The sequence below is a fragment of the Aethalodelphis obliquidens genome, unplaced genomic scaffold, assembly GCF_003676395.1.
Source record: "Aethalodelphis obliquidens isolate GAN/ISIS:26980383/991018 unplaced genomic scaffold, ASM367639v1 scaffold100, whole genome shotgun sequence".
In the NCBI taxonomy this organism is placed as follows: domain Eukaryota; kingdom Metazoa; phylum Chordata; class Mammalia; order Artiodactyla; family Delphinidae; genus Aethalodelphis; species Aethalodelphis obliquidens.
The window spans coordinates 1412802-1436973 of record NW_020838044.1 but is presented as its reverse complement, the minus strand read 5'-3'; the positions used below and the strand labels follow the sequence as shown (position 1 = coordinate 1436973).

General features: G+C 37.2%; 1 protein-coding gene across 4 annotated transcripts in view; it reads right to left on the bottom strand.

Moving 5' to 3' along the window:
- Positions 1 to 23620, bottom strand: part of GPSM2 (G protein signaling modulator 2) — a 62887-nt gene extending 39267 nt beyond the window's left edge. The window contains exons 1-4 of one of the 4 annotated variants that reach the window (XM_027096275.1): positions 23419 to 23620; positions 10132 to 10203; positions 963 to 1184; positions 213 to 348 (exon numbers count right to left, since the gene is read on the bottom strand). In XM_027096275.1, coding sequence (XP_026952076.1) covers positions 213 to 348; positions 963 to 1184; positions 10132 to 10187 — 414 coding nt within the window. In that variant the 5' untranslated portion in view covers positions 10188 to 10203; positions 23419 to 23620. Of the gene's footprint in view, positions 1 to 212; positions 349 to 962; positions 1185 to 7886; positions 8086 to 10131; positions 10435 to 23418 lie in introns of those variants that run through there. The other 3 variants (XM_027096273.1, XM_027096274.1, XM_027096276.1) reach the window with 3 other exon arrangements.
- Between the last annotated feature and the right edge of the window lie 552 nt (positions 23621 to 24172).

Sequence of the window (24172 nt, the reverse complement as noted above, 5' to 3'; positions counted from 1 at the left end):
ATGACTACCTATGAAAGAAGGACCTCTCGTTATTTCTTTTTTCTCATCTATTAAAAATTTTTCATTATGTTTCTCTTTTTCTTCCATTTTTCTACAAATACTTTTTTTTTGGTATTAACTTTTAGATAAACTACAGTATAATTAAATAGGATTAAAACACAAAGCAATTTCAATGAAAACATTTGGCCTACCATCTAATGTTTCCTTATTACCTTGTCGTTAAGCTCTCTGGAAATATCTAGGTGTCGCTGACAACAAACTACAGCTTCATCAAAATTCCCAAGAACCTTTAAGGTGTTTCCCAGATTACCACTAGCTTTAGCTTCCCCCAATTGGTCTCCAATAGTCCTGGGGTGAAAAAAAAAGAAAAAAAGCAAATGGTGTGTTAAAATATAAAGCAGCCAGAATACAGTTTTCCCTAGAGAACAGTTGACATGCTTAAGGTAAGAAAGACCCATTAGCCTTGAAACCTTCTTTAAATAAAAATCTTAAACTTACATTTCTGTATTTAAATTTAATTAGTTTTCATTCATTTAATTAAACTCTAGCATCATTTCACTACTATTCATTTACTTAATTAAACTGTGTTCAGCCTAAAGATTAGTTTTTTTTTTTTTTTTTTTTTTTTTTTTTGCGGTACGCGGGCCTCTCACTGTTGCGGCCTCTCCCGTCGCAGAGCACAGGCTCCGGATGCGCAGGCTCAGCGGCCATGGCTCACGGCCCCAGCCGCTCCGCAGCATGTGGGATCCTCCCGGACCAGGGCACGAACCCGTGTCCCCTGCATCGGCAGGCGGACTCTCAACCACTGCGCCACCGGGGAAGCCCCTAAAGATTAGTTTTAAAATTCAATGCTAATAAATTAGAACTCACTAAATGTACTGAATTGTTAGTTTTTTTAATTGAATGAAAATGTGTTTTCAAGTGACAGTTAATCTAGGGAGAATTCAGCTTAAATTAATTACCTTGCAAGAGTTAAATCATGATGATGGTATTCTAATGCTTTGGCATAATCATGCAAATAGAAATAAGCATTGCCCAGCTGGCTGTAAATAGCGCTAAGTGTTTTTAGGTCTTCAGTTCCAACTTGAACTGCAGCTTCAAAGAAGGACACACCAGCACGGCAGTCTCCTGATTTACACAGACGCTCCCCTTCCAACGCCAGTTCTAGGCAAGAAGCTTCCATTCTATAAAATTATATAGGACAGACATTTACAAGATTACATTACAAATGCACCACAGTGTTTTAACTTCCAGTAATATAATTTAAATGTGGACTGTGGCTACTCTTGCTTACAACAGCAGCCTCTATCATTGAAGTATATATACATTATTGATAAAAGAGGAAACTATTATTTATAGCAAAAGCTTATTTGCCTATTCAAATGTCTCTCAGCTACAGAGGTCTTTTTTTTTTTTTTTTTTTTCAGAGGTCTTTTTTATATGATAGCTAAAGACCTCTATATGGAGCTGATGAAATAAAATTCGTGTTTTATGGCAAGATGAGAAAAATTTAAACATAAAATTTTTCTTTGACCATTTGGCCTCCTTCCTCCCCTTTATTGTGTATTGCACATCTGCATTAACCAGACATCTTTAGGAGACAACATTCCTTCTTAATCTCATCAAGGGTCACAACTCCTTAGGAGATAACCTTCCTTCTTAATCTTTAAGGGGCCACGATGACCCCATGACCCACTACTTGCTTTGTTGACCCATTACTTGCTTAGTACGTGTAAATCTGGATTGTGTAAAATGTCAATAATAAGTCATCTAATGTACAGCCCTCTGTCTCAAAAACGTACATAACTCAAACAGGCAGAACAATTCTCGGAGTTTTCTGAGAGGTGTTCCCGGGTTACAATCTTCAATTTGGCTTAAATAAAATTTTCCATTTCTTTCTTAGATCCACTGATTAATTTTTTCATCGACAGAGCTCATTTTACTTGCCTCACCCAGAGCAACCTACTTTACCAATGAGAGAATCTAGTAGTTTTTCCTAAACTGTTCTGAACTGTGGCAGACTTACAGACTTTCTGAGAGTCTGGGGAGAATAGGGGTGCCTGTGGGAGGTGAAGTCCTGTAACTAATATTCTTCTCTATCCAGGTATGCAGGTGACCTACTCAACCTGTCCATCAACCCCTCTTACCACACATCCCTATCTCATACTCGTGTCCATGCACGTGCACGAGCACACACACACCACCACCCCCTTCCCCGTCTTATCACCATAGGATCACCTATACCTTAGAAAAGCAGAGGAGCAAAATATCTTGATGCACAAGGTACACTTCTATGAAAGAACTAAGTATTAAGAAACTTTATGTTAGGAAGCAATGATTTAAAGATCTGCAGAAATTCTAATTCTCAAAGTCTGTCACTGGATTTTAAAAGCCAGAAAAATTAAGTTACTATAAATATATCTAGGAGAAAAAGCACCATTACTTCCGATTCTAATCCTAACCTTTAGTAGATGCCCTTCACCAAAGTTGCCATTGTGTTTCTTCAACATTTTTATGATTTCTGCCACGTCTATGTACTACATAATCATTCACTTAAATGTGTTTCTAAAATTTGGCAAATTCCTTTAAATTGGCACATGCCGTGAAAAAAAAAAATCTAGTTTCATCCAAAGCAGTATCTACAAAACTGTGAGTTTGATGTGATACTTACATTCATTTTCTAATGCACCTCGAAACAAATACGGAAGTATTAAAATAAAAAAGCGAGTAAAATTACCTTATGTACCACCAGTGGTATAACACCATCCTTTGGAAGACTCTGATTTAGCTCATCAAGCATTTTAATTTTTGGAGCAGCACTAAATTATTCCTTACTACAATTGGCTTTGAGCAACTCTACCAGAGTGGTGGTTCTTGATCCTGGCTGCACAGCAGCAGAGCTCACATGGAGCATTTTTTAAAACTCCATGCTGGGTCCCACTCCCTTGGGCGTGAGGTCTGTCCCCAGTATTGTTTAAAAGCCCCCAAGTGGGCTTCCCTGGTGGCACAGTGGTTGGGGGTCCGCCTGCCGACGCAGGGGACATGGGTTCGTTCCCCGGTCCGGGGAGATCCCACATGCCGCGGAGCCGCTGGGCCCGTGAGCCATGGCCACTGAGCCTGCGCGTCCGGAGCCTGTGCTCCGCAACAGGAGAGGCCACGGCAGTGAGAGGCCCACATACCGCAAAAAAAAAAAAAAAAAAAAGCCCCCAAGTAATTCCAATGTACAAGGCAGGTTGAGTATCACTGCTTTAACAGGAAATGAGTTAAACCACCACTCACCCTAAACTCATTCAAATATGATTACACTTTGTATTTTTAGTAGCAGGTCAATTAATATGTTTCTTCAGGTGCTGTCTTTTAGTCTATAAAACTTCAAGTTTCCTTAGAGTCATAAATTAAAATGGAATTGTAAAAGTGGAAGATGAACCAGGTGAAGCTAAATGAAAAGTCTGGACTAAGATTAATAGAGCCAATTAACAAAGGTTCAGAGCAGACTTCTGGCTCAGAATAAGCAGATGAAAGCAGTCATCTCTGACAGGTAATTTTTAAGTTTTACACCCAGGTATCTTTTTCTAATAATTCAGATGATTTAGCCAAAGGCTACTGTTTGTTCACAGTTAGATTAGTGACTTCACCCTCACTTTATGGGTCAAAGTAAAATAACGCAAGTTAACCTCTTTTTAACATTTTGCTTCAACATTAGACTAGGGGGCGGGGGTGGGGGGAGAGCTAAAGCACGTGGAAATATAAATCAGTTTACTGGAAACCTTAAACTGCTGTATTTATTTTTCTTTATAGGTCATTTCAAATTTAAAAAGCCTATTTTTGTCTTTCACAAGTGACAACTGCCATTTGGAACTGTATTTTTGAAGATGAAAGAGTTAAAAAAAAAAGATTTTTTTTGTTTAAGGTTTTATGAGGTTACTGGTGTATTGCATGTGTGAAGAGAAATGAGTCAGCAAAAGATTAATATGTAAAAATGTGGTTTTATTTTCGCTAGATAAAGTACCTGAACTACTTGCCTCTATTTGTCTAAATACTAAAACCACTGAACTCCTAAGAATTATCATAGGGAAAAAAATTGGGAAAGATATTTTTACATATAAAATACATTGCTTTCTTTCTATTAACAAATTTTAATTTAAGCATGATACCAATTATGGAAAAAAATTATATATTGAGCAATTTCACTGCTAGGAATTTATCTTAAAGCTACACGTACACAAATTCAAAAGGATATATGTAAAAGGATGGTCACAGCAGCAAAAAACTACCAACAATTTAAATGCCCATCACTAGAGTATTGTTTAAAAAAAATTACATGCCACCATACAATGGAATACTAATGATGGCACATGATTTCACCGAGGGAGAGGTAGAGAAATAGTCACACCAGAACCATCAGTTCAGGATGATTAGGTTGCTGGCCAGGAAATCAGAGATAAGGCTATTGATGAAACAAAATTATTTTTAAGGCAGGACAAAAAAAATTAACATAAAATTTTCTTTGCCATTTGAGCCATTACCATCTCCCCTTTAGTGTGCATTGTGCACCTGCATTATACATTAACTAGATCCCCTTAGAAGACACAGGAATGCCATCTTGCCAAAAAAAAAAAAAAAAAGCAATTCCTCCTGGAGCCAGCAGGTAACTCATTAAAGACACAACATTCCTTTCTCAATCCTGTAAAGGTCACAATAATCCACTACTCACCTTGCTGGACTATGTAAACTGTCAACATGTTACTTTGATGTAAAACCCTTTGTCTCAAAAACTTTTATGACTGTGTATTAACCTCTCAAAGACAGAACAGTCCTTAAAACTTTCTGAAAGACTGTCTCCCAGGTTATAATCCTCAGTCAGGTTGGCGCAAATAAAATTTTCCCTTTCTTTCTAAGATTAACTATTGATTAATTTTTTTGTCAGCACTATTCATATGTAAAAACTGGAAGTTAATAACAGTATATCCATATAAAACACAGAAGCATGTTCTTCAAATAAATATCTTCACCACAAATATTTGACCTTCTGGACTTAAACTTATACAACATTACAATGAAACCATCAATCCAAATGCTGTTGCCACTAACAAAAGTTAGCTATAAGGCTGAATGGTATCATAAGAGCTACAATTTTTTAAAAAGGTACTTTACATAATTCTCACTGGAAACAGTGATAGCCACCTGGAACCCTGCTGGCTACACAGCTGTCCTTAAAGTGCATGAGGTGAGACTGCCCTACAGGAGAACCTACCTTAGAAAAGTCATTTCAGTAACGAATGCCCAAAATAAAGCTCAAAACTCTCTAGCTTATTAGAGTTTATTTTGACATATATTTTGGCTGTGGTATATTTTATTGGAAAATAAGTCAATATTCTGGCAAAATCTCCAACACCTCAAATATACCTAATTGCAAAACAGCCAACGCAGGTTGGTTTATAAATTTTTTAAAAGATCATTAAATAGTAACAGAGAAAGTAATTTCATATCCTGTCTCTATGAGAGAATAGAATTACTTCATTTGTTTATCAGTTGGGTTGAAAACAAAGAACATACCCAGAGTAGAAGACAAACCAGGAAAACAGCTCTCCATTAAAATACATCCCACATACAAAGTTTCTTTTATTCTTCCTAATGGCCTATTTAATTATATAATCAAAAAAGTACATTTCTAATAACTATAAAGACAATATTACTATCCTTGACTGAAATGTTTTCATTTTTGTTAACAGACTGAACATTATAGCTTTAATTCCTCATCTTCTGCACAAACACGTCATTTCAATTTATTTTAATTTTTGTATTTTATTATTTTTTACTTTTCTTCTACAACTCGATTTGTTTTTTTACCTCCTTATTTTCGGTTTCTTGTGTTTATAGTATTCAATGACAGCAAAAGAGGATTAAAATCTTGACGCTACAACATTTAAAAGAATTTAATAACCGATTTTGTCCAAATCTGACTCTCCCTTCTAAGGGCTTACATACTAATTAAGAATAAATGATGGGATTCAGGACTTAAGATCAAAGCAAGAGTGCCCTGCACCTTCTCCATTGTGCTGTCTTCTGTGGCAGTCCACTCTCTCATTACAGCCCTTAGCTCCACCTTCTATGTGTTCTACTTGGGCGTGGATCTTTTCCATTACCAGTCCTAGCCCCCATAAACAATTTTCATCCATCCAATTTACCACATATATCTAATTATTCCAGTTTACTTTATAAAAGGGAAAGTGCAAAACCATCTTGATTTAAATTTAAATTTTGATTGGTAACTTAGTTTTAAAGTGATTCTAACTATATATTATATCAAATTTAATTCTCAAAATGATGCTCTGAGATGGGTATTATTACAGAAGCGGAAACTGATGCTCAGTGACCTGCTTAAGATCATACAATGACAAATCTGAGAAGTGAAATCCTGTCTTTGTCTCCAAATCCAGTGTTCTTTCCACCACTCCACATTACCTCAAACTATTCTTCAGAAAGAATATTATTAATAACTATATTTATCTATCAAAATTGAAGAATTCAACACCAAAACTGTATTCCTTTACAACTTATGTGCAATAATCTAATTTTCACATTAAAGTACTGAAATGTTTGTTATTCACAGTAACAAGTATGAAAAAGGACATTTCTCAAAGAAATATAAAACTAGAGAAACTAGTATGATGAACCTGATACATCCATCTTTCTACATCAACAATTACCAATATATGATACATTATCAATATATATTTCATCTTTACTTCCACCCTCACTCTACAACTTCAGATTCTTTTGAAGTATATTCCAGAATGCATATAATTTCATTAGTAAATATTTTAGTATGTAACTCTAAAAGATAAGGAGCCATTTTCAAAAATTATAATCCATGGTGGCACAGTGGTTAGGAATCTGCTTGCCAATGCAGGGGACATGGGTTCGATCTCTGGTCTGGGAAGATCCCACATGCCACAGAGAAACTAAGCCCGTGTGCCACAACTACTGAGCCTGCACTCTAGAGCCCGCAAGCCACAACTACTGAGCCTGCGTGCCACAACTACTGAAGCCCATGCGTCTAGAGCCCGTGCTTCGCAACAAGAAGCCACTGCAATGAGAAGCCCGGGCACTGCAACGAAGAGTAGCCCCCACTCGCCGCAACTACAGAAAGCCCGCGTGCAGCAACGAAGGCCCAACGCAGTCAAAAAATAAATAATAAATAAATTTTTAAAAATATATAATCACAGTACTATTATCATTTCTAAAAAAATTAACGATAGTTATTTAAAATCAATTGCACACTTTTTAAAAGTTTAGAAACAAATCCCATTTTACTATCAGTTTCCATTTCTCTCTGCCTCCACAAATAAGTTGTAAACTATTTCATAAAGCATTCTGATATCTCTCAAGAGGTTTCTTAGTGTCTGAAGAATTATTCCACTTTAAAATTACAAACTTATTGTGCCACAGAAGCTCCTCCAGAGATAGATGAGGACCTCCTCAATGAAAGAACCAGATGGATAAAACTTTACATGCTAAGTGTTTTCCACAGCAAAAAAATAACCTATATTGGGCCATAACTCCTAACACAAGGGATACAAACTATTACCTGCAGTTATACAATAATCCAGTCAGTGTACAGAATGCTGATCTTACAGCACTGATGAAACCAGAGATTTGTTTGGTATAGTCTTACTACAAGCAGTTGAGTCTTAAATTTCTTTTGGTGAAGTCCTATATCAATGTATAACCATGTTTGACCTATGCTATATCATGAAAAAAGGATGAATCTAAGACCTTCTTATAGGCAGAGGTACAATCCGCTCCTGCTTATCTATTATTGTTACAGTATTAAGAAGTAAACCACTCTTAAAAACGTTTAGCAAGACAGATAAACATCTTACCAGGTTCATCTGATGGTTATGTCCAGTGAAGTTCAATGGACAATTCCATCAAATGTGGACTACAAGCCAGACCACAGGCTAGGCATCATGGCTGCCCTAAGGGAGCTAAATGGTCAAAGAAGCGGTGGCGGGGACTTCCCTGGTGGTCCAGTGATTAAAACTCTGCACTTCCACTGCAGGGGGCGCGGGTTCTATCCATGGTCACGGGAACTGAGATCTCTCATGGCACACGGTGCAGCCAAAAAATAAAAATTAAAAAAAAAAGAAAGAAAAGAAGGGAGTGGCAGGGAGGAGGAGACAAACATATAAACAGATACACTGAATTTTAATACAGTTGGTGCTAAGAAAGAGATGTGCACACGATATGTGAGGGCATATAGCCAAACTATGGAGTTTAGAAATTGTTTCTAAGAGGAGCATATTTCTGAACTGAATCTTAGATATTGAGTAGAATTAGCTAAACCAAGAAAGTGGAAAGGGCATTCAAGTCATAGGGTGTAGCATGAGCAAAGGCACTGAGTCATGCACAGGGAACCAGAGCTCAAAGTGCAAGGTGAGGACTGGAAGGAAGTAAGGGTGAAGGAATAGGTAGAGGCCAGGCAATGGAAGCTCCTTTGTACTATACTAAGTGTGGCTCTGCCCTACAGGTGACTAGGAGCCACCAAACGGATTAAAGCACAGGTTGCATGTTTATAGACAGAGCCCTCTAGAGGCAAATTTAAAAGACAGATTCCAAGAGGAGAGAATGGAGAAGGCAGGGAGTCTGGAGGGAAGACGATTTAGTTCACTGCTACACTGAACTGTAGCGGTGGTGGGGAGGATCCAGATGCATGGATAAATCTGAGCAACATTTAGGAGGTAAAACTGGCAAGACTTCACAGTGGATACAGAGGTTCCTGGAACTATGCCCCACAGGGTAGAGCGAGAGCATTTCTATTAAAAGCTGATTTTAATTATGGTGAATGTCTTCCATTTTCTTTTATTTGAAAATTTTAAATTTTTAATAGAAATGCTCTCAGCTTACCTATATAAACTTCCTTGGCACCATGCCCTAACATGGACCATCTGCTCCAAAGCAAAGGACAGTAAATCTCCTCACTATTTCCTATGCATGTGTTAAGACATCCAAAATTTGGTATCAAACATCTTCACTCATTAGGGATTTGAATACTATTCAAAGCCATAAGTTCTGACGTTTTTAAATATTATTCAATATTTAACTTATAATAGTTTTGATAAGGAATCTATTCATGTCTAATCACCTTACTAACAACTGTCTTCCATTCTAATATTTGTTTGTCTTTATTTTAGTTTAGTACAATGACCAGAACTTCCAAAATAAATGTTAAATAATGATGATGCAGATATTCTTGCTTTCTTCCTAAATGTATCAGAAATGTCATTAATATTTTACCACTAATTTTTTTTTTCTGGCCACGTTGGGTCTTCATTGTTGCTCACGGGCTTTCTCTAGTTGCGGCGAGCAGGGGCTACTCTTCGTTGCAGTGCACGGGCTTCTCACTGCAATGGCTTCTCTTGTTGTGAGGCATGGGCTCTAGGTGTGCAGGCTTCAGTGGTTGTGGCACACAGGCTCAGTAGTTGTGGCACACAGGCTCAGTAGTTGTGGCGCACAGGCTCAGTAGTTGTGGCGCACGGGCTTAGTTGCTCCACGGCATGTGGGATCTTTCCAGACCAGGGCTTGAATCCATGTCCCCTGCATTGGCAGGTGGATTCTTAACCACTGTGCCACCAGGGAAGCCCCCAGTTTTACCACTAAATATTAAACTATTAGTTTATCATGTTTAGAAAGTACCCACCCATTCCAACATTAATACCCATTTTTTAAAACTCATTTATAAAAGATCACTAAAAATTTTAACAGAAAAATCAGGTCATTCAGCCAACCACACTACAAAATCCATCCTCTGCCCTCAGAGATTCAGAAATATTTCATTTTTATATTTGCATTATATAAAGAGTAACAAAGTTTAAAGTAACTATTCATAAACTCTTCCTCAGAACATTAATAAACTATAGTAAATAATTGGTCTCTACTACCATTTTCCTATAGAAAGGATATAAAAACTTATAATAACCACAACAAAAAGAAAACACTGCTTAAAGGAGATTCTAACTATGGCTAGTATATTTTTAGTACTTTCAAATTTAAATTTGAAATGATCAGAGTTAAATACACGTTTAAATAAGTATTAAAAATTACCCGCTAAGAAAGCAGTAGTCTTACCTGTAACGAACATGAAAAGAATGGTCTTCCCTCATGCTTATCAGATTTTCCTCCATCGAGTCATATTATAAGCTGGGTATAATAAGAAATTATTTTATTTTGTACCAATCCAGTTCTACAATGTAGAGTTGTTGCAGAACATTGTCCGGTTAGTATATTAATGAGTTGATGTTAATACATCCTAAGCTCCTGCTTCTTCTTTATTAATAATGAAAGGAGGTCAATGTCAGACAGCTTAAAGGTTCAAAATGTGTCCCAAATCCTTGTGTCTCTGGCCCTTTCAGCAGCACTTCAGCAACATTTCTGCAAAAGGAATACAAGATGTTTTGCTTGAAGTCGTATTTGCAAAGAATAACCTAATGTACTTCCAAGCTGTATATAATCACACAGGTAACTTCACAGACTGTTGTCATGTCAATTACGGGAGAAAAACAGCAGAGGGCTTAATTGTCAGAGGGCTTCTAAATAAGGATGTGAGTATATGATATTTATTTGAGACCTGTACTTTAATTTTTTAAATTGGTTTGAAATAAATAATTTTATGTAATATTTTCTATTACAAACATAGAAGAATATGTATGATATTAGTATCTTAAAATTATGATACTTCAAGATTTTAAAAACTGCTATTAACAAGTAAAATGAAATTTCAGTAATTCATTTGAACAAGTCAATCCTAAACTCTGTAAACATATTTCTTCAAAGAAGATGTTTGTGCTGATAATAATATTACACTGATATTCATTTGTTCTCAATGCACATCCTATTTAAAATCTTTGAGGATTTTTAAATGTTTTCACTGAGTAAGTACAAAAGAAATTTAGGAAATATGTGTATGGTAGAATGACACAATAGCACCCACTTTAAGATAAAGAACATTAGCACTGCCTTTGAAGTCTCCCCGGTGCCGCAACCTAACCCATCTAAGGTGATCTCTAAACTGAATTGTGTTCATTATTTCCTTGCTTCTCTTTATAACTTTGCCACAACTGTCTGTATAGGTTTAAATTATATATTGTTTAGTTTTGTATGGTTTTGTTCAACATTATGTTTCTGAGATTCACCTCGCTTGTTGTTGTACATAGCTACAATCTGCATGTTTTATTGCTGTATCACATTCCATTGTATACCAAATGTATTTTTCATTCTGCTTTTGATGGGCATTTGGCTTGTAGTTTTTCAGATTTTGTTTTGCTACTATTAAAAGTTTTGCTATGTACATTGAAACTAGTAACTCAAATTACTGGTTAAACAAGACAGCAGATAAACTAAAGAGATGTACTAGAAGAATATCTGCAGAGTTTACCCAGACATACACAAATAGATAGAGATGAAAAATACTAAAAATACTAAAGAGCAGTTCAGAGAAAAGGAAGACAAAAATGAAAGGCTCTAACAGAGGTCTAACTAGAGTATCAAAAAGAAAAATAGAAAAAGGAGCAAAGGCAAAATCTTCAGTGATAAACACTGAGAGTTTTTCAGAATCAAAGACAGACATTAATTAGCAGATTGAAGAAGCACACTAAGTCCTAAGCAGGACAAATCAAAATGAATCAATATCCAGATATACCACAGAGAAACAACAGACCATCATATATAAACTATAACCTCTACAGAAGTGGTTGTGGGACCCCCCTGCTGCCCTCCCGGACCCCACGAGTGGTCACAGGTCCCCACGACTGCCTGCCCGAACTCCAAGAGTGGTTGCAAGCCGCCTCCGCTGCCATCGCGTGCTCCAGGGGCGTGCCTGAGCCGCCACCGCCACCACCAAGGACCCCAGGACAGGGCATCTGCCACCACATGGGCACACCCTCTATCAACGGGATGACAACCAGCACATGCTGAGGAAAGAGGCGACAGACATCCATACTAAAACAGCCCGCGCACCAAATATATTAAATGCACACAAGCAACACAGAGACAACCCCACGTATAAACAGCCCTTCGAGACCGCAGTAGGTACCTCTTTCTCCTAAACTCACAGAGTAAGAGAAATATAAGCAAAATGAAGAAGCAGAGGAACCACTCCCAGTTAAAAGACCAAGAGCATTCCCCTGAAAGAAAATGAAGCAGACCTCTTCAGTCTAACAGACATCAATTTCGAAATGGAGCTAATGAAAATACTGAAGGAATTAAGAAAGGCTATCAACAGAAATGCAGAGTATTGTAAAACGGAACTAGAAACTATAAAGAAGAACCAAGAAAAATTAGAAAACTCATTTGCAGAGATGAAAACTAAGCTAAAAGCAATGAAGAGTAGATTGAATGATGCAGAAGAATGAATAAGTGACCTGGAAGATAAAATAATGGAAATCACCCAATCAGGACAGCAGACAGAAAGTCAAATGAAAAAAAAAAAAAAGAAAGCAATATGAGAGACCTATGGGATAATATAAAGCATGCCAACCTACACATTAATAGGGATGCCAGAAGAGGAAGAAAGAGAAAAGAAGATTGAAAATGTATTTGAAGAAACTACGGTTGAAAACTTTCCAAACCTAGGGCTTCCCTGGTGGCGCAGTGGTTGAGAGTCTGCCTGCTAATGCAGGGAACACGGGTTCAAGCCCTGGTCTGGGAGGATCCCACATGCTGCGGGGCAACTGGGCCCGGGAGCCACAACTACTGAGCCTGCACGTCTGGAGCCTGTGCTCCGCAGCAAGAGAGGCCGCAATAGTGAGAGACCCGCGCACCGCAATGAAGAGTGGCCCCCGCTTGCCACAACTAGGGAAAGCCCTCACACAGAAACGAAGACCCAACACAGCAAAAATAAATAAATACATTACTAAAACTCCTACCCCCAACATTTAAAAAAAAAAAAAACTTTCCAAACCTAAAGAAGGAAACAGATATCCAGTTACAGGGAGCACAGAGGGTTCCAAGCAAGATAAACCCAAATAGACCTACACCAAGACATATTATAATAAAAATTGCAAAAGTTAAGAATAAAGAGAGGATTCTAAAGGCAGCAGAGATAAACAGTTAATTACAAAGGAACCCCCATAAGGCTATCAGCTAATTTCTCCACAGAAGCACTGCAGGCCAGAAGGGAGTGGCAAGATATATTTAAAGTCCTAAAAGGGAAAAATCTGCAACCTAGGATACTCTACCCAACAAGATTATCATTTAGAATAGAAGGAGAGATAAAGAACTTCTCAGACAAGCAAAAATAAAAGAATACAGCAATACTAAACCTAAACTAAAGGCAATATTAAAAGGTCTTCTCTAAATAGAAAAGAAGTAAGAATCTATAGGAAAGAGAAAATCACAATTGGAAAATAAATCAGTTAAATAAGCCAGTACACAGATTAAAAAAAAAAAATCAAAAAATTTTCTGTGAAAGTGATGATAACCACAATGAGCAGCAGAAGGATGAACATGAAGATGTGAAAGAGGACATCAAAATCATAAAATGTGGGGGAGGAGAGTAAGAAAATGTAGATTTTTTTTCCCCTAGAATGTGTTTGAGCCTATATGACTACCAGTCTAAGGCAAGTAGATATAGGAAGGGGTTAACATACTTGAAAAACAGGGTAACCACAAATCAAAAACATACAACAGCTTCACAAAAACCAAAAAGAAGTGAACATAAGTATAATACAAAAGAAAATCACCAAAACACAAAAGGAAAAAGAAAAATAAAGGGACAAAGAAGAAATATAAAATCAACAGGAAAACAAGGTTTAAAATGGCAATAAATACATATCTATCAATAATTACCTTAAATGTCAATGGACTAAATGCTCCAATCAAAAGACACAGAGTGGCAGACTGGATTAAAAAAACAAGAGTGTACAATGTGCTGCCTACAAGAGACCCACTTTAGGGCAAAGGACACTTATAGATTGAAAGTGAGAGAATGGAAAAGATATTTCATGCAAATGGAAATAACAAGAAAGTGGGGGTCGCAATACTTATATCAGACAAAATAGACTTTAAAACAAAGGCCATAAAGAAAGATAAAGAAGGACTCTATATAATGATAAAAGATCAATACAAGAAGAGGATTTTACACTTGTCAACATATATGCACCTAATATAGGAGCACCCAAATACATAAAGCAAATACTAACAGACATAAAGGGAGAAATCGATAGGAATACAATAATAGTAGGAGACTTTAACACCCCACTCACATCAATAGACAGATCTTCCAGACAGAGAATCAATAAGGCAACAGAGATACTCAATGATACAACAGCACAGTTAGACTTAATTGATAATTTCAGGATATTACATCCAAAAAAACTTGAATACACATTCTTTTCAAGTGCACATGGAACATACTCTAGGAGTGACCACATAGTGGGCACAAAAAAAACCCTCAACAAATTTAAGAGTATAGAAATTATCTCAAGCATCTTTTCTGACCACAATGGCATGAAATTAGAAATCAACCACAGAAAAGGAAATGAGAAGAAAAAGATTACATGGAGACTAAACACATGCTACTAAAAAACCAATGGGTCAACAATGGAATCAAAGAGGAAAGTAAACTATAATCTTTAAGGTAACAGTTAAAAGAGACAAATAAGGTAAAATTAAGATATATGTGCTTATATAAATAAAATTTATTTATTCATTCATTCATTCCTGGAATCCAGCATTATAAACAACCTCATAGGTCAGTTAGTCCAACATATTACTACAACTACAACACTCCCAGAAAGGTTACAAGGCAGCTAATCCTAATTTTGAATAGTCCTTTTAGACAGTTGTTCCACACTTTGAGCAATCTTTCCATTTCTACCCATTTCTCCCTTCTGATGCCATCCAATAGAGCCTAATTCCTCTTCCACATCCTTTTAAGTATTTCAGCTATAACATAAATTAGACTCTAGATAATACACTCCTGCTGCTTTGTTAATTAAGTATAGTTAGAGAGAGGTTAGTATGGAACAGAGCAGGAGGAGGAAGGTGGAAAGGATTAGCCTTGGGAACACTGACAAGCTTCCTAGAGGAAATGAGGTTTTCATATTAATACCAGTTTGGCACATAAGAAATACAAAATATCATTCCTCTTATCCTCTCTCTTGGCCAACAAAGGAAGCAGTGTCTTAAGAAAAGATGAAAAGGTAGGTAGCAGTTATTAATCCAACAAATCTTCTCTTTTCCTTTTGTTCAGAATTCCACTGTACCTTTTTACCTTAATAAAAAACATTAAGGGAATTAGTGTAGATATTCATAGCAATAGCTCCAAAGTGCATCTAAATTACACAACAGCTACACTGTCAATTAAACTGTCTTCCACTACCACTTTGAGGTCTAGGTTGTTATTTATACTACAGGGCAGAAGGTGAGGTATTAGAATTAACTTAACTTAGAATTAAGTTAAATTATAATTTAATTGAAATATTTTTCCAGCCATGAGATCATAGTGAAATCCCCAAATTCACCAATCATTAAAAAAATGTTAACTTCATACTTATTAAAATGTAAGCATTTAATTAACAAATGTACATAAATGGAGCTGCAAAATACCTTACTTGATTAAGACTGCATATAGAACCACTAAAAAATTTTTTTAAATAAGCAAGAAAACAGAGAATACAATTCACCATTTTACCAAAGACAATTTATAATATGGCTTTACTATCTTCAAAGGAAGAGTATCCCCCCCCCCGCAAAAGTCACTCTTAAATTTCAATCTCCATAACAATTAGGTAGCATTTCTTTTCTTTTTTAATAAATGTATTTATTTTTCGCTGTGTTGGGTCTTCGTCACTGGGTCTTCGTTGCTGCGTGCAGGCTTTCTCTAGTTGCAGAGAGTGGGGGCTACTCTTCGTTGTGGTGCGCAGGCTTCTCATTTCAGGGACTTCTCTTGCTGTAAAGCACAGGCTCTAGGCACGTGGGCTTCAGTAGTTGCAGCATGTGGGCTCAACAGTTATGGCTTGTGGGCTCTAGAGGGCAGACTCAGTGGTGCATGGGCTTAGTTGCTCTGTGGCATGTGGGATCTTCCCGGACCAGGAATCGAACCTGTGTCCCCTGCATTGGCAGGTGGATTCTTAACCACTGTGCCACCAGGGAAGTCCCAAACAAGCAATTCTTGATTCAATGATTCATGTTGCAAAAACTCTCTAACTAATTTACTAATGTGTTCATTAATGCTCCACATGGAGCTAACAAACCCACTTCATATTTAACATATAGTTTACATATTACTAGATAACACTGATAAAATTTACAACAAATATTAAATTATTTTTAATATTTTAAAATAATTAACATAATAAAATTTAATGACAGGACCAGGAAATGGAATGGAAATTATAGGTTTGAAAGAATATTAAGAAGCTATCAAGTTTAACTTTCAACCTCCATTAAGACTTACAACTAATAATTTTCAAGAAACACATATGCCCTTAATAGCACCTCCCAGGTTTTAACAAACAATGCTCCAAAAACCTCACTGCTAACAAAATTGTTAGCTCACAGCATCTTTTGGTCTAACCATAGATAAAGAGAAAGCAATAATTATTTTCCATTTTCCATATTTTCCATCGATACTTTACTCGATTAGCAGTAAAGTATCTTCAAACTAGGTGACTGTGAAAAATAAGGGATAGACAGTTACAATTACAGTTGACCCTTGAATGGGTTTGAATTCCAAAGGTCCACTTAAACGGGGAATTTTTTCAATAGATACTACAGTACTACACAATCCACATGGTTGAAACTGCAGATGTGGAACCATGGATATGGGGGGCCAACTGTAAAATTTTTCGTGGATTTCCCACTGCCCAGGGGGTCAGCGCCCCTAACCTCCACATTGTTCAAGAGTCAGTTGTATATCTTTTGTCCTTCTTTCAATTAATCTAAACTATCTACTCCTGACTGCAACTTAAATGCCAATAACTTTTGGTCTGATTCTTTCATTTAAGTGTCTCTATAAAGTGGTAACACCCATCAGATAATAAATATCTTACTTTTCTTGCCTCCAGGATTGATAATCTAAATTCTTTAAACTCCTCTTATCCTAATAATTCCCTCTAAGGTACAATACTCAAATTCTCCAAATCCCTTCAGCTGTAATGTTTCAAATCAGATACAGGAGCTCTTTATAAATTGGAACTGGGATAAATACTGAGGAAGAATGAAGAACACATTTAAAATAAAGTTCTTTCACATTAGAATTCAGGGTAAAGGTTCTAGTAACAAATACACATCATAGTACTAATGGGGGTAGCAAAGTAGGAGGCCAAAACATCCACTTATAAAATAAACTCAGGTAACTACCCTAGGTAAACTGGTTATTTTCTGTCAAATTATGTATCAGTAAGCAGACACTAATTTATTTGTAGATGGTCTAAATATGGCTTGTCACCTAATCTAAACATGTATTCCTAATTACATTCTACCTGGAAGCTACAGTGCAAACAAGGTGGCAGGTATAAGGAACGATACATGTAAAATCAGGAGTAGGAAGGTAAAAGCAGGAAGTTTACATAGAAGGAGATGAAGAGTGTAAGAAAAGCAAAGGGTGTAGTAAGCAAAGTCCAACAGAGTTCAGAGATTGATTTTAGTGTAGCAGGTGTTGAGGAGCCAATCAAAGGCAAGAAAAATTATTTTGACATTAGAATATAGGACTGATGTGGGAAATTAGTGCCTAAAGCAAGGGAAGTTAGGATCAAGAACGACTGGGTACTTAAGTAATCTAGCTAAGAGTACCTACAGAAAAATGAAAACAATGCCCACTGGCTAGGTGAGAGGCAAAGGTCAAGCAGAGACAGAGCTTACAACACTTCCAATTTTGAGGACAGGTGGAACAGTAGCAATAGGCACAGTAACTGACAAATTGGATTGCAAGAGTGATACTTCCAGAGGGAAAAAAAAAATGGACTATTTGTTTCAAACTTGTACTTGGTAAAGTGCTAGGTTCACAAATAATAGCTGAAAGAAACAAAAAGATAACTTGAGAAATTTTGATATCAGATAAAATTTGATAAATGGGGAAGGATGGGGGAGGGGGGAAGTAGAATGAGTGACTAATATTTCTTAATTTTTCACATCTTTAAAACTAAAAAATTTTAAAGTACCCATGAGATTCAAATGTTAAAAACTGTGATGAGTCAGTGGCAAAATTAAGGAGAAATTGCGATGGGAGAAAAAAAAATAAAGCAATGCATAAAAGGTCTGATTCTTCACTCAACATACTAAATCTCTAAACCAATAATATAATCAAACTGTCACATAATACTGTGAACTCAAGATTATAGGCATGTGTGTATCTATCTATAGCTATCTATAGTGTTGGACATAGTTTTAGTGTTAACTGATAATTGTATATATCAAATGTAAATTACTTTACACAATCTGAAATTAATAAACAATCATGGTACATAGTAAAGCAGATGATTCTATTCTCTAATCATTCTGGAGAAATGGGAATTTGCCACAGAGTATGCTATAAAAACTGTATCAGTAAAGTTTTCCTTTAGCAAATATATAACCCTAAAGTATGTGCTCCAATTAAGGTTACATCTCAATTTATTGCTAACCTTTAAGTCTGCAACAATAAATATAAGTCTGTAAGATGTTAGGCCAAGTTAGGTTAAAAAACAAGTGTAACTAACAGTGTAACTGTTAAATAAATACATATTTCATTATAAAAACTTTCTAATAAACTGTGACTACTGATCAGCTAAATAAATAGAATAAATTCAATGAATAGATTAGAATAATGGTTCTAGATTCCAAGTAAATCTATATCTTAAAGGCACATCACCAGTCAGAAGGGTTCCCATGTATATTTGAAATTAATCCTCATGGGTCATTCGGAAAAACAGCAAATACATGCAAAGTAAAAGCACTATTGATTTTAAACTCTCATATTTATTCTTGGCAGATGAGAAAACAAGAAATTCAGGTCTAGAGCTGTGGACATTAAAAAGGTAAAACAATGAATGCAACTATTTCAAAGCTGTATAATCCAAAAATAATTTTAGTAATATAAAATAAGAATTCCTTTTCATTTTTTCCAAGGTTTACACCTAAAAGCTCACCATTCTAAACAACTATATATAAACTTCCTTTTTTGGTGAAGAGCATTTATATTTTTATCCATCACATAAAGCTAAAAGGACTTCAAAGAATATGTTCTCTGGATAACCAAAACACTAATAAAGACCATATATGAAATTTCAAATTAGATAAATACTAAAACAAAATGTAACCTAGAAGAAAGGGATTTGAATATTTCAAGTCTTCATCTTAGCATTGTTGTTTAACGGTGAGAAAGGACCAAGTGTATGAGTCTACTTATGAGACAGGCTGAAAGTTTGTAGTTCAACAGTAGTTTCCAACCATCTCTACACGAAGCACTACAAATATAATCATTACTGCACAGGCAGCCTCTTAGTGTCTTAAGGTTTGGCAGTCCGTGATAAATCAGAAAGAAGTTGAATACTGAATATTTTCCTGGGGAAGGGGATGATAAACTAGAAAGGGGATCTATTTTTAGATTAACATGGAGCCAATCTGAATTATGCCAGTGACTACGCTAATCATTAAAACTGCTGTTCTGAAATTACAGTCCTTAGTGATTACAATAATTTAATGGAGGATGAAACAGTTGCTTAAAAATTTCAAGAACAAAAGGAAGATTCTTTTATGCAACAGCTCTAATCTTGGTTACCTTTTTTCCCTGCAAAGCAGTTAATGAATCAAAAATCCTATTTCAACAAAATTACTTATTTATATTTAAGAATATAAGTATGTCCAACTAAAGGAGAAGAGTCTTATATATGTTCATTAGAATAAAATTAGTATTTTTCTCCCTATTACTTGGTTTTATTTTTCCTCAAACTGAAGCCCACAGTCTACAAATAATGTAAATTTTCCCTCCTATTAAACAATTTAAAATATATTGTACTTTTAATCCATTAGTAAAATTAATAACCTTTTGGAAGAGTTTCAACTAGACACATAAATGATTTTTAGTTCATTACTGTAAACACATAAAATTGGACACATAGCAGTATTTTAATATCAAGGTTATAGAAGACACAATGATAATTTTTTAAAAATTCAATCAACCCCAATTACATTTTCAGTACATTCCAAATGACTACTCAGGTTATAAGGCCAGGTGATCACAAGAAAATGCAATCCAAAAACACTAATGATTCACACTAAGCCCAATTTCTTAAAAAAAAAAGACAAAAACCAAACCTAAATATATACATTAATCTTTGCCCTTTCCAAACTGTAATCTTTTGTTAATAAATAAATAATCGGACAAACATGATGCAATTAATAGGAGCTCAAAGAAGTAAATGCAAAATAAACATTATCTTATGAGGACATTACTATGTCAGAAAGAAAAAAGAGAAATACTTATTAGTAAACAATGGGGAGAACACTACTTTGAGCAAAACTCGTCACCAAGTCACCAGAAAATATGACCAAAAGCCCTTTATTACTACCAATGATGGTCAGCCATCAGCTTAAATCAATTAATATATGTATGAAGAACGAAATAGTGAAGGAGAAAAGAAGTGGTCCCTTTTCCTGAGCATTGTTCTTGAGTTAGTAAATGACAATAAATCAGTTCTCTTAACGGAAGAACTATGAAATGGCAAAATTGGTTTCAAACACATTTTTAAGGAGAAAAAATCCCAGATGCAAAATGATTATAAATGCCTAAAAAGAATCCTTAGAGAGTTTGAATTCAGAATTCTTCATAGGAAAATATAACTGTTTTCTCCTTCTGAAAGTTATCACAATTAAGTGTAAAAATGTTTCTGTTCAATTCAGTGACATTATGAGATGATATGGGAAGAATAATTCTAAGTAAAAAGGACTAGGGAAAGCTTTTTGAAAGCAAGGAAATCGGCATTGCACCTTGAAGGATGGGTAAACCTTATTAGGCAAATCCAGAAAAGGTGTTCCAGTCATGGGGAATGCTCAAGCAAAAGTAAGGAGGTGGGATCGCAGATAAAGTGTCCCAGGATGAGCACACTGGGTTAGCAGTAGTAAAAGAGAAGTCTAAGAAGGTACTAAATTGTGAGGGACACTGAATATGTACGTGGCTGAAGGAGTATTTGTCCTTGTATTTATATGACGAGAAACCTTGTAATTTTTTCAACAAAGGAATAGCAAAGCTGGATCTGTGTTAGGAAGATAAACTGGCAGCAATAGACAGAGCAGGACAGAAGGAAGTTACTGCAAAAACTCCAGAAACTATTATTGAAAAGGAAGCTTTCTCTCCGCTATCTCACAACACCAAGCAAATTGCTTTGCACATAATTGATGTCCAACAAATTTTTTTGATTTCTTGCCTGGGAAGAAGATAAGAACTATGAAGCGGCAAAAAATCCTATGGTAGTGAGAAAACCAGACTTTAATACATTTCTGCTCCAAAGTAAAGAGTATATTCATAGTCACGTAAATAACTCAGGAAAGTCTTACTCTTATATTTTTACTGTTTTTATAAAGACGATTAAAAGGACACTGAAAATGTTATGTGACTTATAAAGCATTGGAAGGAAAATAGCTGTCCTAAAAGAAGGGCTGAAATATTTCTGCACAGTTCACAGCAAAACAGAGCACATACAGGCATCTTAAAAGTAGGATTATGTCTCTACAAATGGAATCCAGAGACCTGGAGGAGATTTAAACAAACACAGAAGCAATACAGCATGTGCTTTGGGACCAGGCCATGGTTTGAATCTCAGCACGGTGACTTATTAGTTATACGATCTCGAGCTAGTTAAACTCTCAGTGTTGGTTTGGCGTAATGATACTTATCCAACATGTGTCATGATGATTAGAGATATGATTTATAAAAAGCACCTCAGTGCCTGGCTCTGGTACTTAAAAGTACTCAATAGAGTAGTAATACTGATAATTGCCATTGTTATTATAAAAAATAACGTCTATTAGAATAGACTTAGAACACTAGTCTAAATCTATGTCAGGTTTTCAATTTTAAAATTCCAGAGAAGTAATTACAGAATTTTTATCTTTTAGGTAAATCTTAGAAACATTTTATGCTTAAGAACAATGCCATTTAAAGAACTACTATAACCTATCTTTGTTTCAATTAGCCTAGTACCAAGTCTGAGATTTATATTAAAATATAATATTTGTAACACTGCATGTCTGATTTAATAACAGAAGGAAATACAACTAAACAGCTTATCTAGCCAAAGAGGATTTGGAGGGAATGCCTCTAAAACAATAACACACAACTTTTTACTCTGTATCTGCTCCACTCCTAATATTATAAATAATGGCCTGAGAAAGAGCTTGCCAGAAGGAATCCATGGTAGGGTGTAAAGAAGAGTAGGTATGAGACTGTTCCTCCTCCCGAGTCCCCACCTACACACACTCACACACACACAGGTCAAGCAACAGCGATCTGCCCCTTTTTAATGCTGCTTACTGACTTCTAAACAATCAGCCGAAGCTGCTTCTTGAATAATAACAAGCCAAGCAAAAGTAGTATTTATCAGAGGTGATCACACTGGTGATTATCAAGTCAGAAATCTTCCGTGCACCCTTCTAAAGTGGCAGCTTGAAAATTCAGCTTCCCACACACGCCACCAGCGACTCCAATACAAGCCGACTGAAAGGAAAGCCAAGAATCTACTTCGTTCAACTCCACGGGAGGGTTAAATTATGCATTAAGGCAAATAGAATTTCCATCCTTACTCGTTTTCTTTAAGAGTTCAAATTATACCAGGTAAAATGAGCTAAGTGGTTACCATCAATACAAGGAAATTATAGGTTTTCCACTTTTTAGTATTCGCAGATATTCTATAGATTTTCAGGAAAGCGCTTTCTTGACATTCTCTGCTTACTAAAACTTCTTGCAGCAACTATCAATTTCTACGGTAAGTCGACAGGTTGGTTTCCCCAAAGTCCATGAATGTCAATGTGGTAAACGCAGGTGTCTGAAAAAGCCTGCCCGCTTTAGACAACAAACTCACGACGACAAGTGAACGCGACCCGCCTCGGATTTAATTCCACAGGGTTTCGGGTTTTTAATGTCTGTCACACTCCGAATACGTAAGAAGTCGTTGTATCCTACTGTACTTTTTAGTTTTAAAAAAACTAGGGAATGAAGCTCTTAGAATGTACTCTTCTTTTTAAATCTCCAACCTGAAAGCACCCGACTGCTCGACCTGGAGCGGGCTGCTGCTCACCCCGAGCTTCAGGTTTCTCGAGACCGCCCCCGCGACCACCCCGGCCCCCTCCCGCCCCGAACAAAGGAGCCCGCCCCCCCCACACGCCCCCTCCCTGTCACCTCCCTCCGCGGGGCGCCCACAAACTCCCCTCCGAACTCACCTCGCGGGGGCCGGCGAGTCTGGGGAGCGCGGCGCACGACGCGAAGCTGCAGCAGGGGCCACCCGGGCTACTGGCGGGTGGCCGCGGCCCTTCCCCCGGGGGTCCCCAGGCAGAGGCACCGCGGAAAGCCGGCACGCAACACCCCTCCTCCGCCCCCACAGGTCACGTGGGTCAGAACTCGGAGCTCTCCTCGCCTCCCGGCCAGTCAGCCGCCACACTGTGGTTCCGCAGCGCCGCCCGCCCGCTGCCGCGCCCCTCCTCTGCGCCTGCGCCCCACAGCTCCAGGCGCTCCCATTCAAACCGACAACGCCCCGCGTCTTTCGGACACGCCAATGGCCAGCGCGGGAGGCGAGGCGGGGCGGGGCCATTGGCGCTCTGCCTCCGCCGTCTGGGGTGGGCTGGGGACTGCGTGTCGGCCTCAGGGGAACCTTAGGGTTCTTAGTCCCTCCGCTGCCCCGGCGTCTGTCCTCAACCACCAAGTTGAAGTTGCTTTCCTGCCCTCCTGTTTCTTCTTCAGACGCTGAAGGGTGGGCGATAAATATCGTCCAGAAAGCGTCCTTCAGACAGGGTCTGGCGGAGAGCATTTTAAAAGATGGGAAGCCCAAGCAAGTGCCGCCTGTCCTGAAGGCTTGGTTCCGGCCCGGAGAATGAGTCCCCCAGCGGCATTTGTGGGATGTTTAAGAAAAAGAGGGCTCTATGAAAGGAACAGAGGGACCCGTGTGAAAGTCTGAACAAGGCAGCCTCAGTTCTTGAG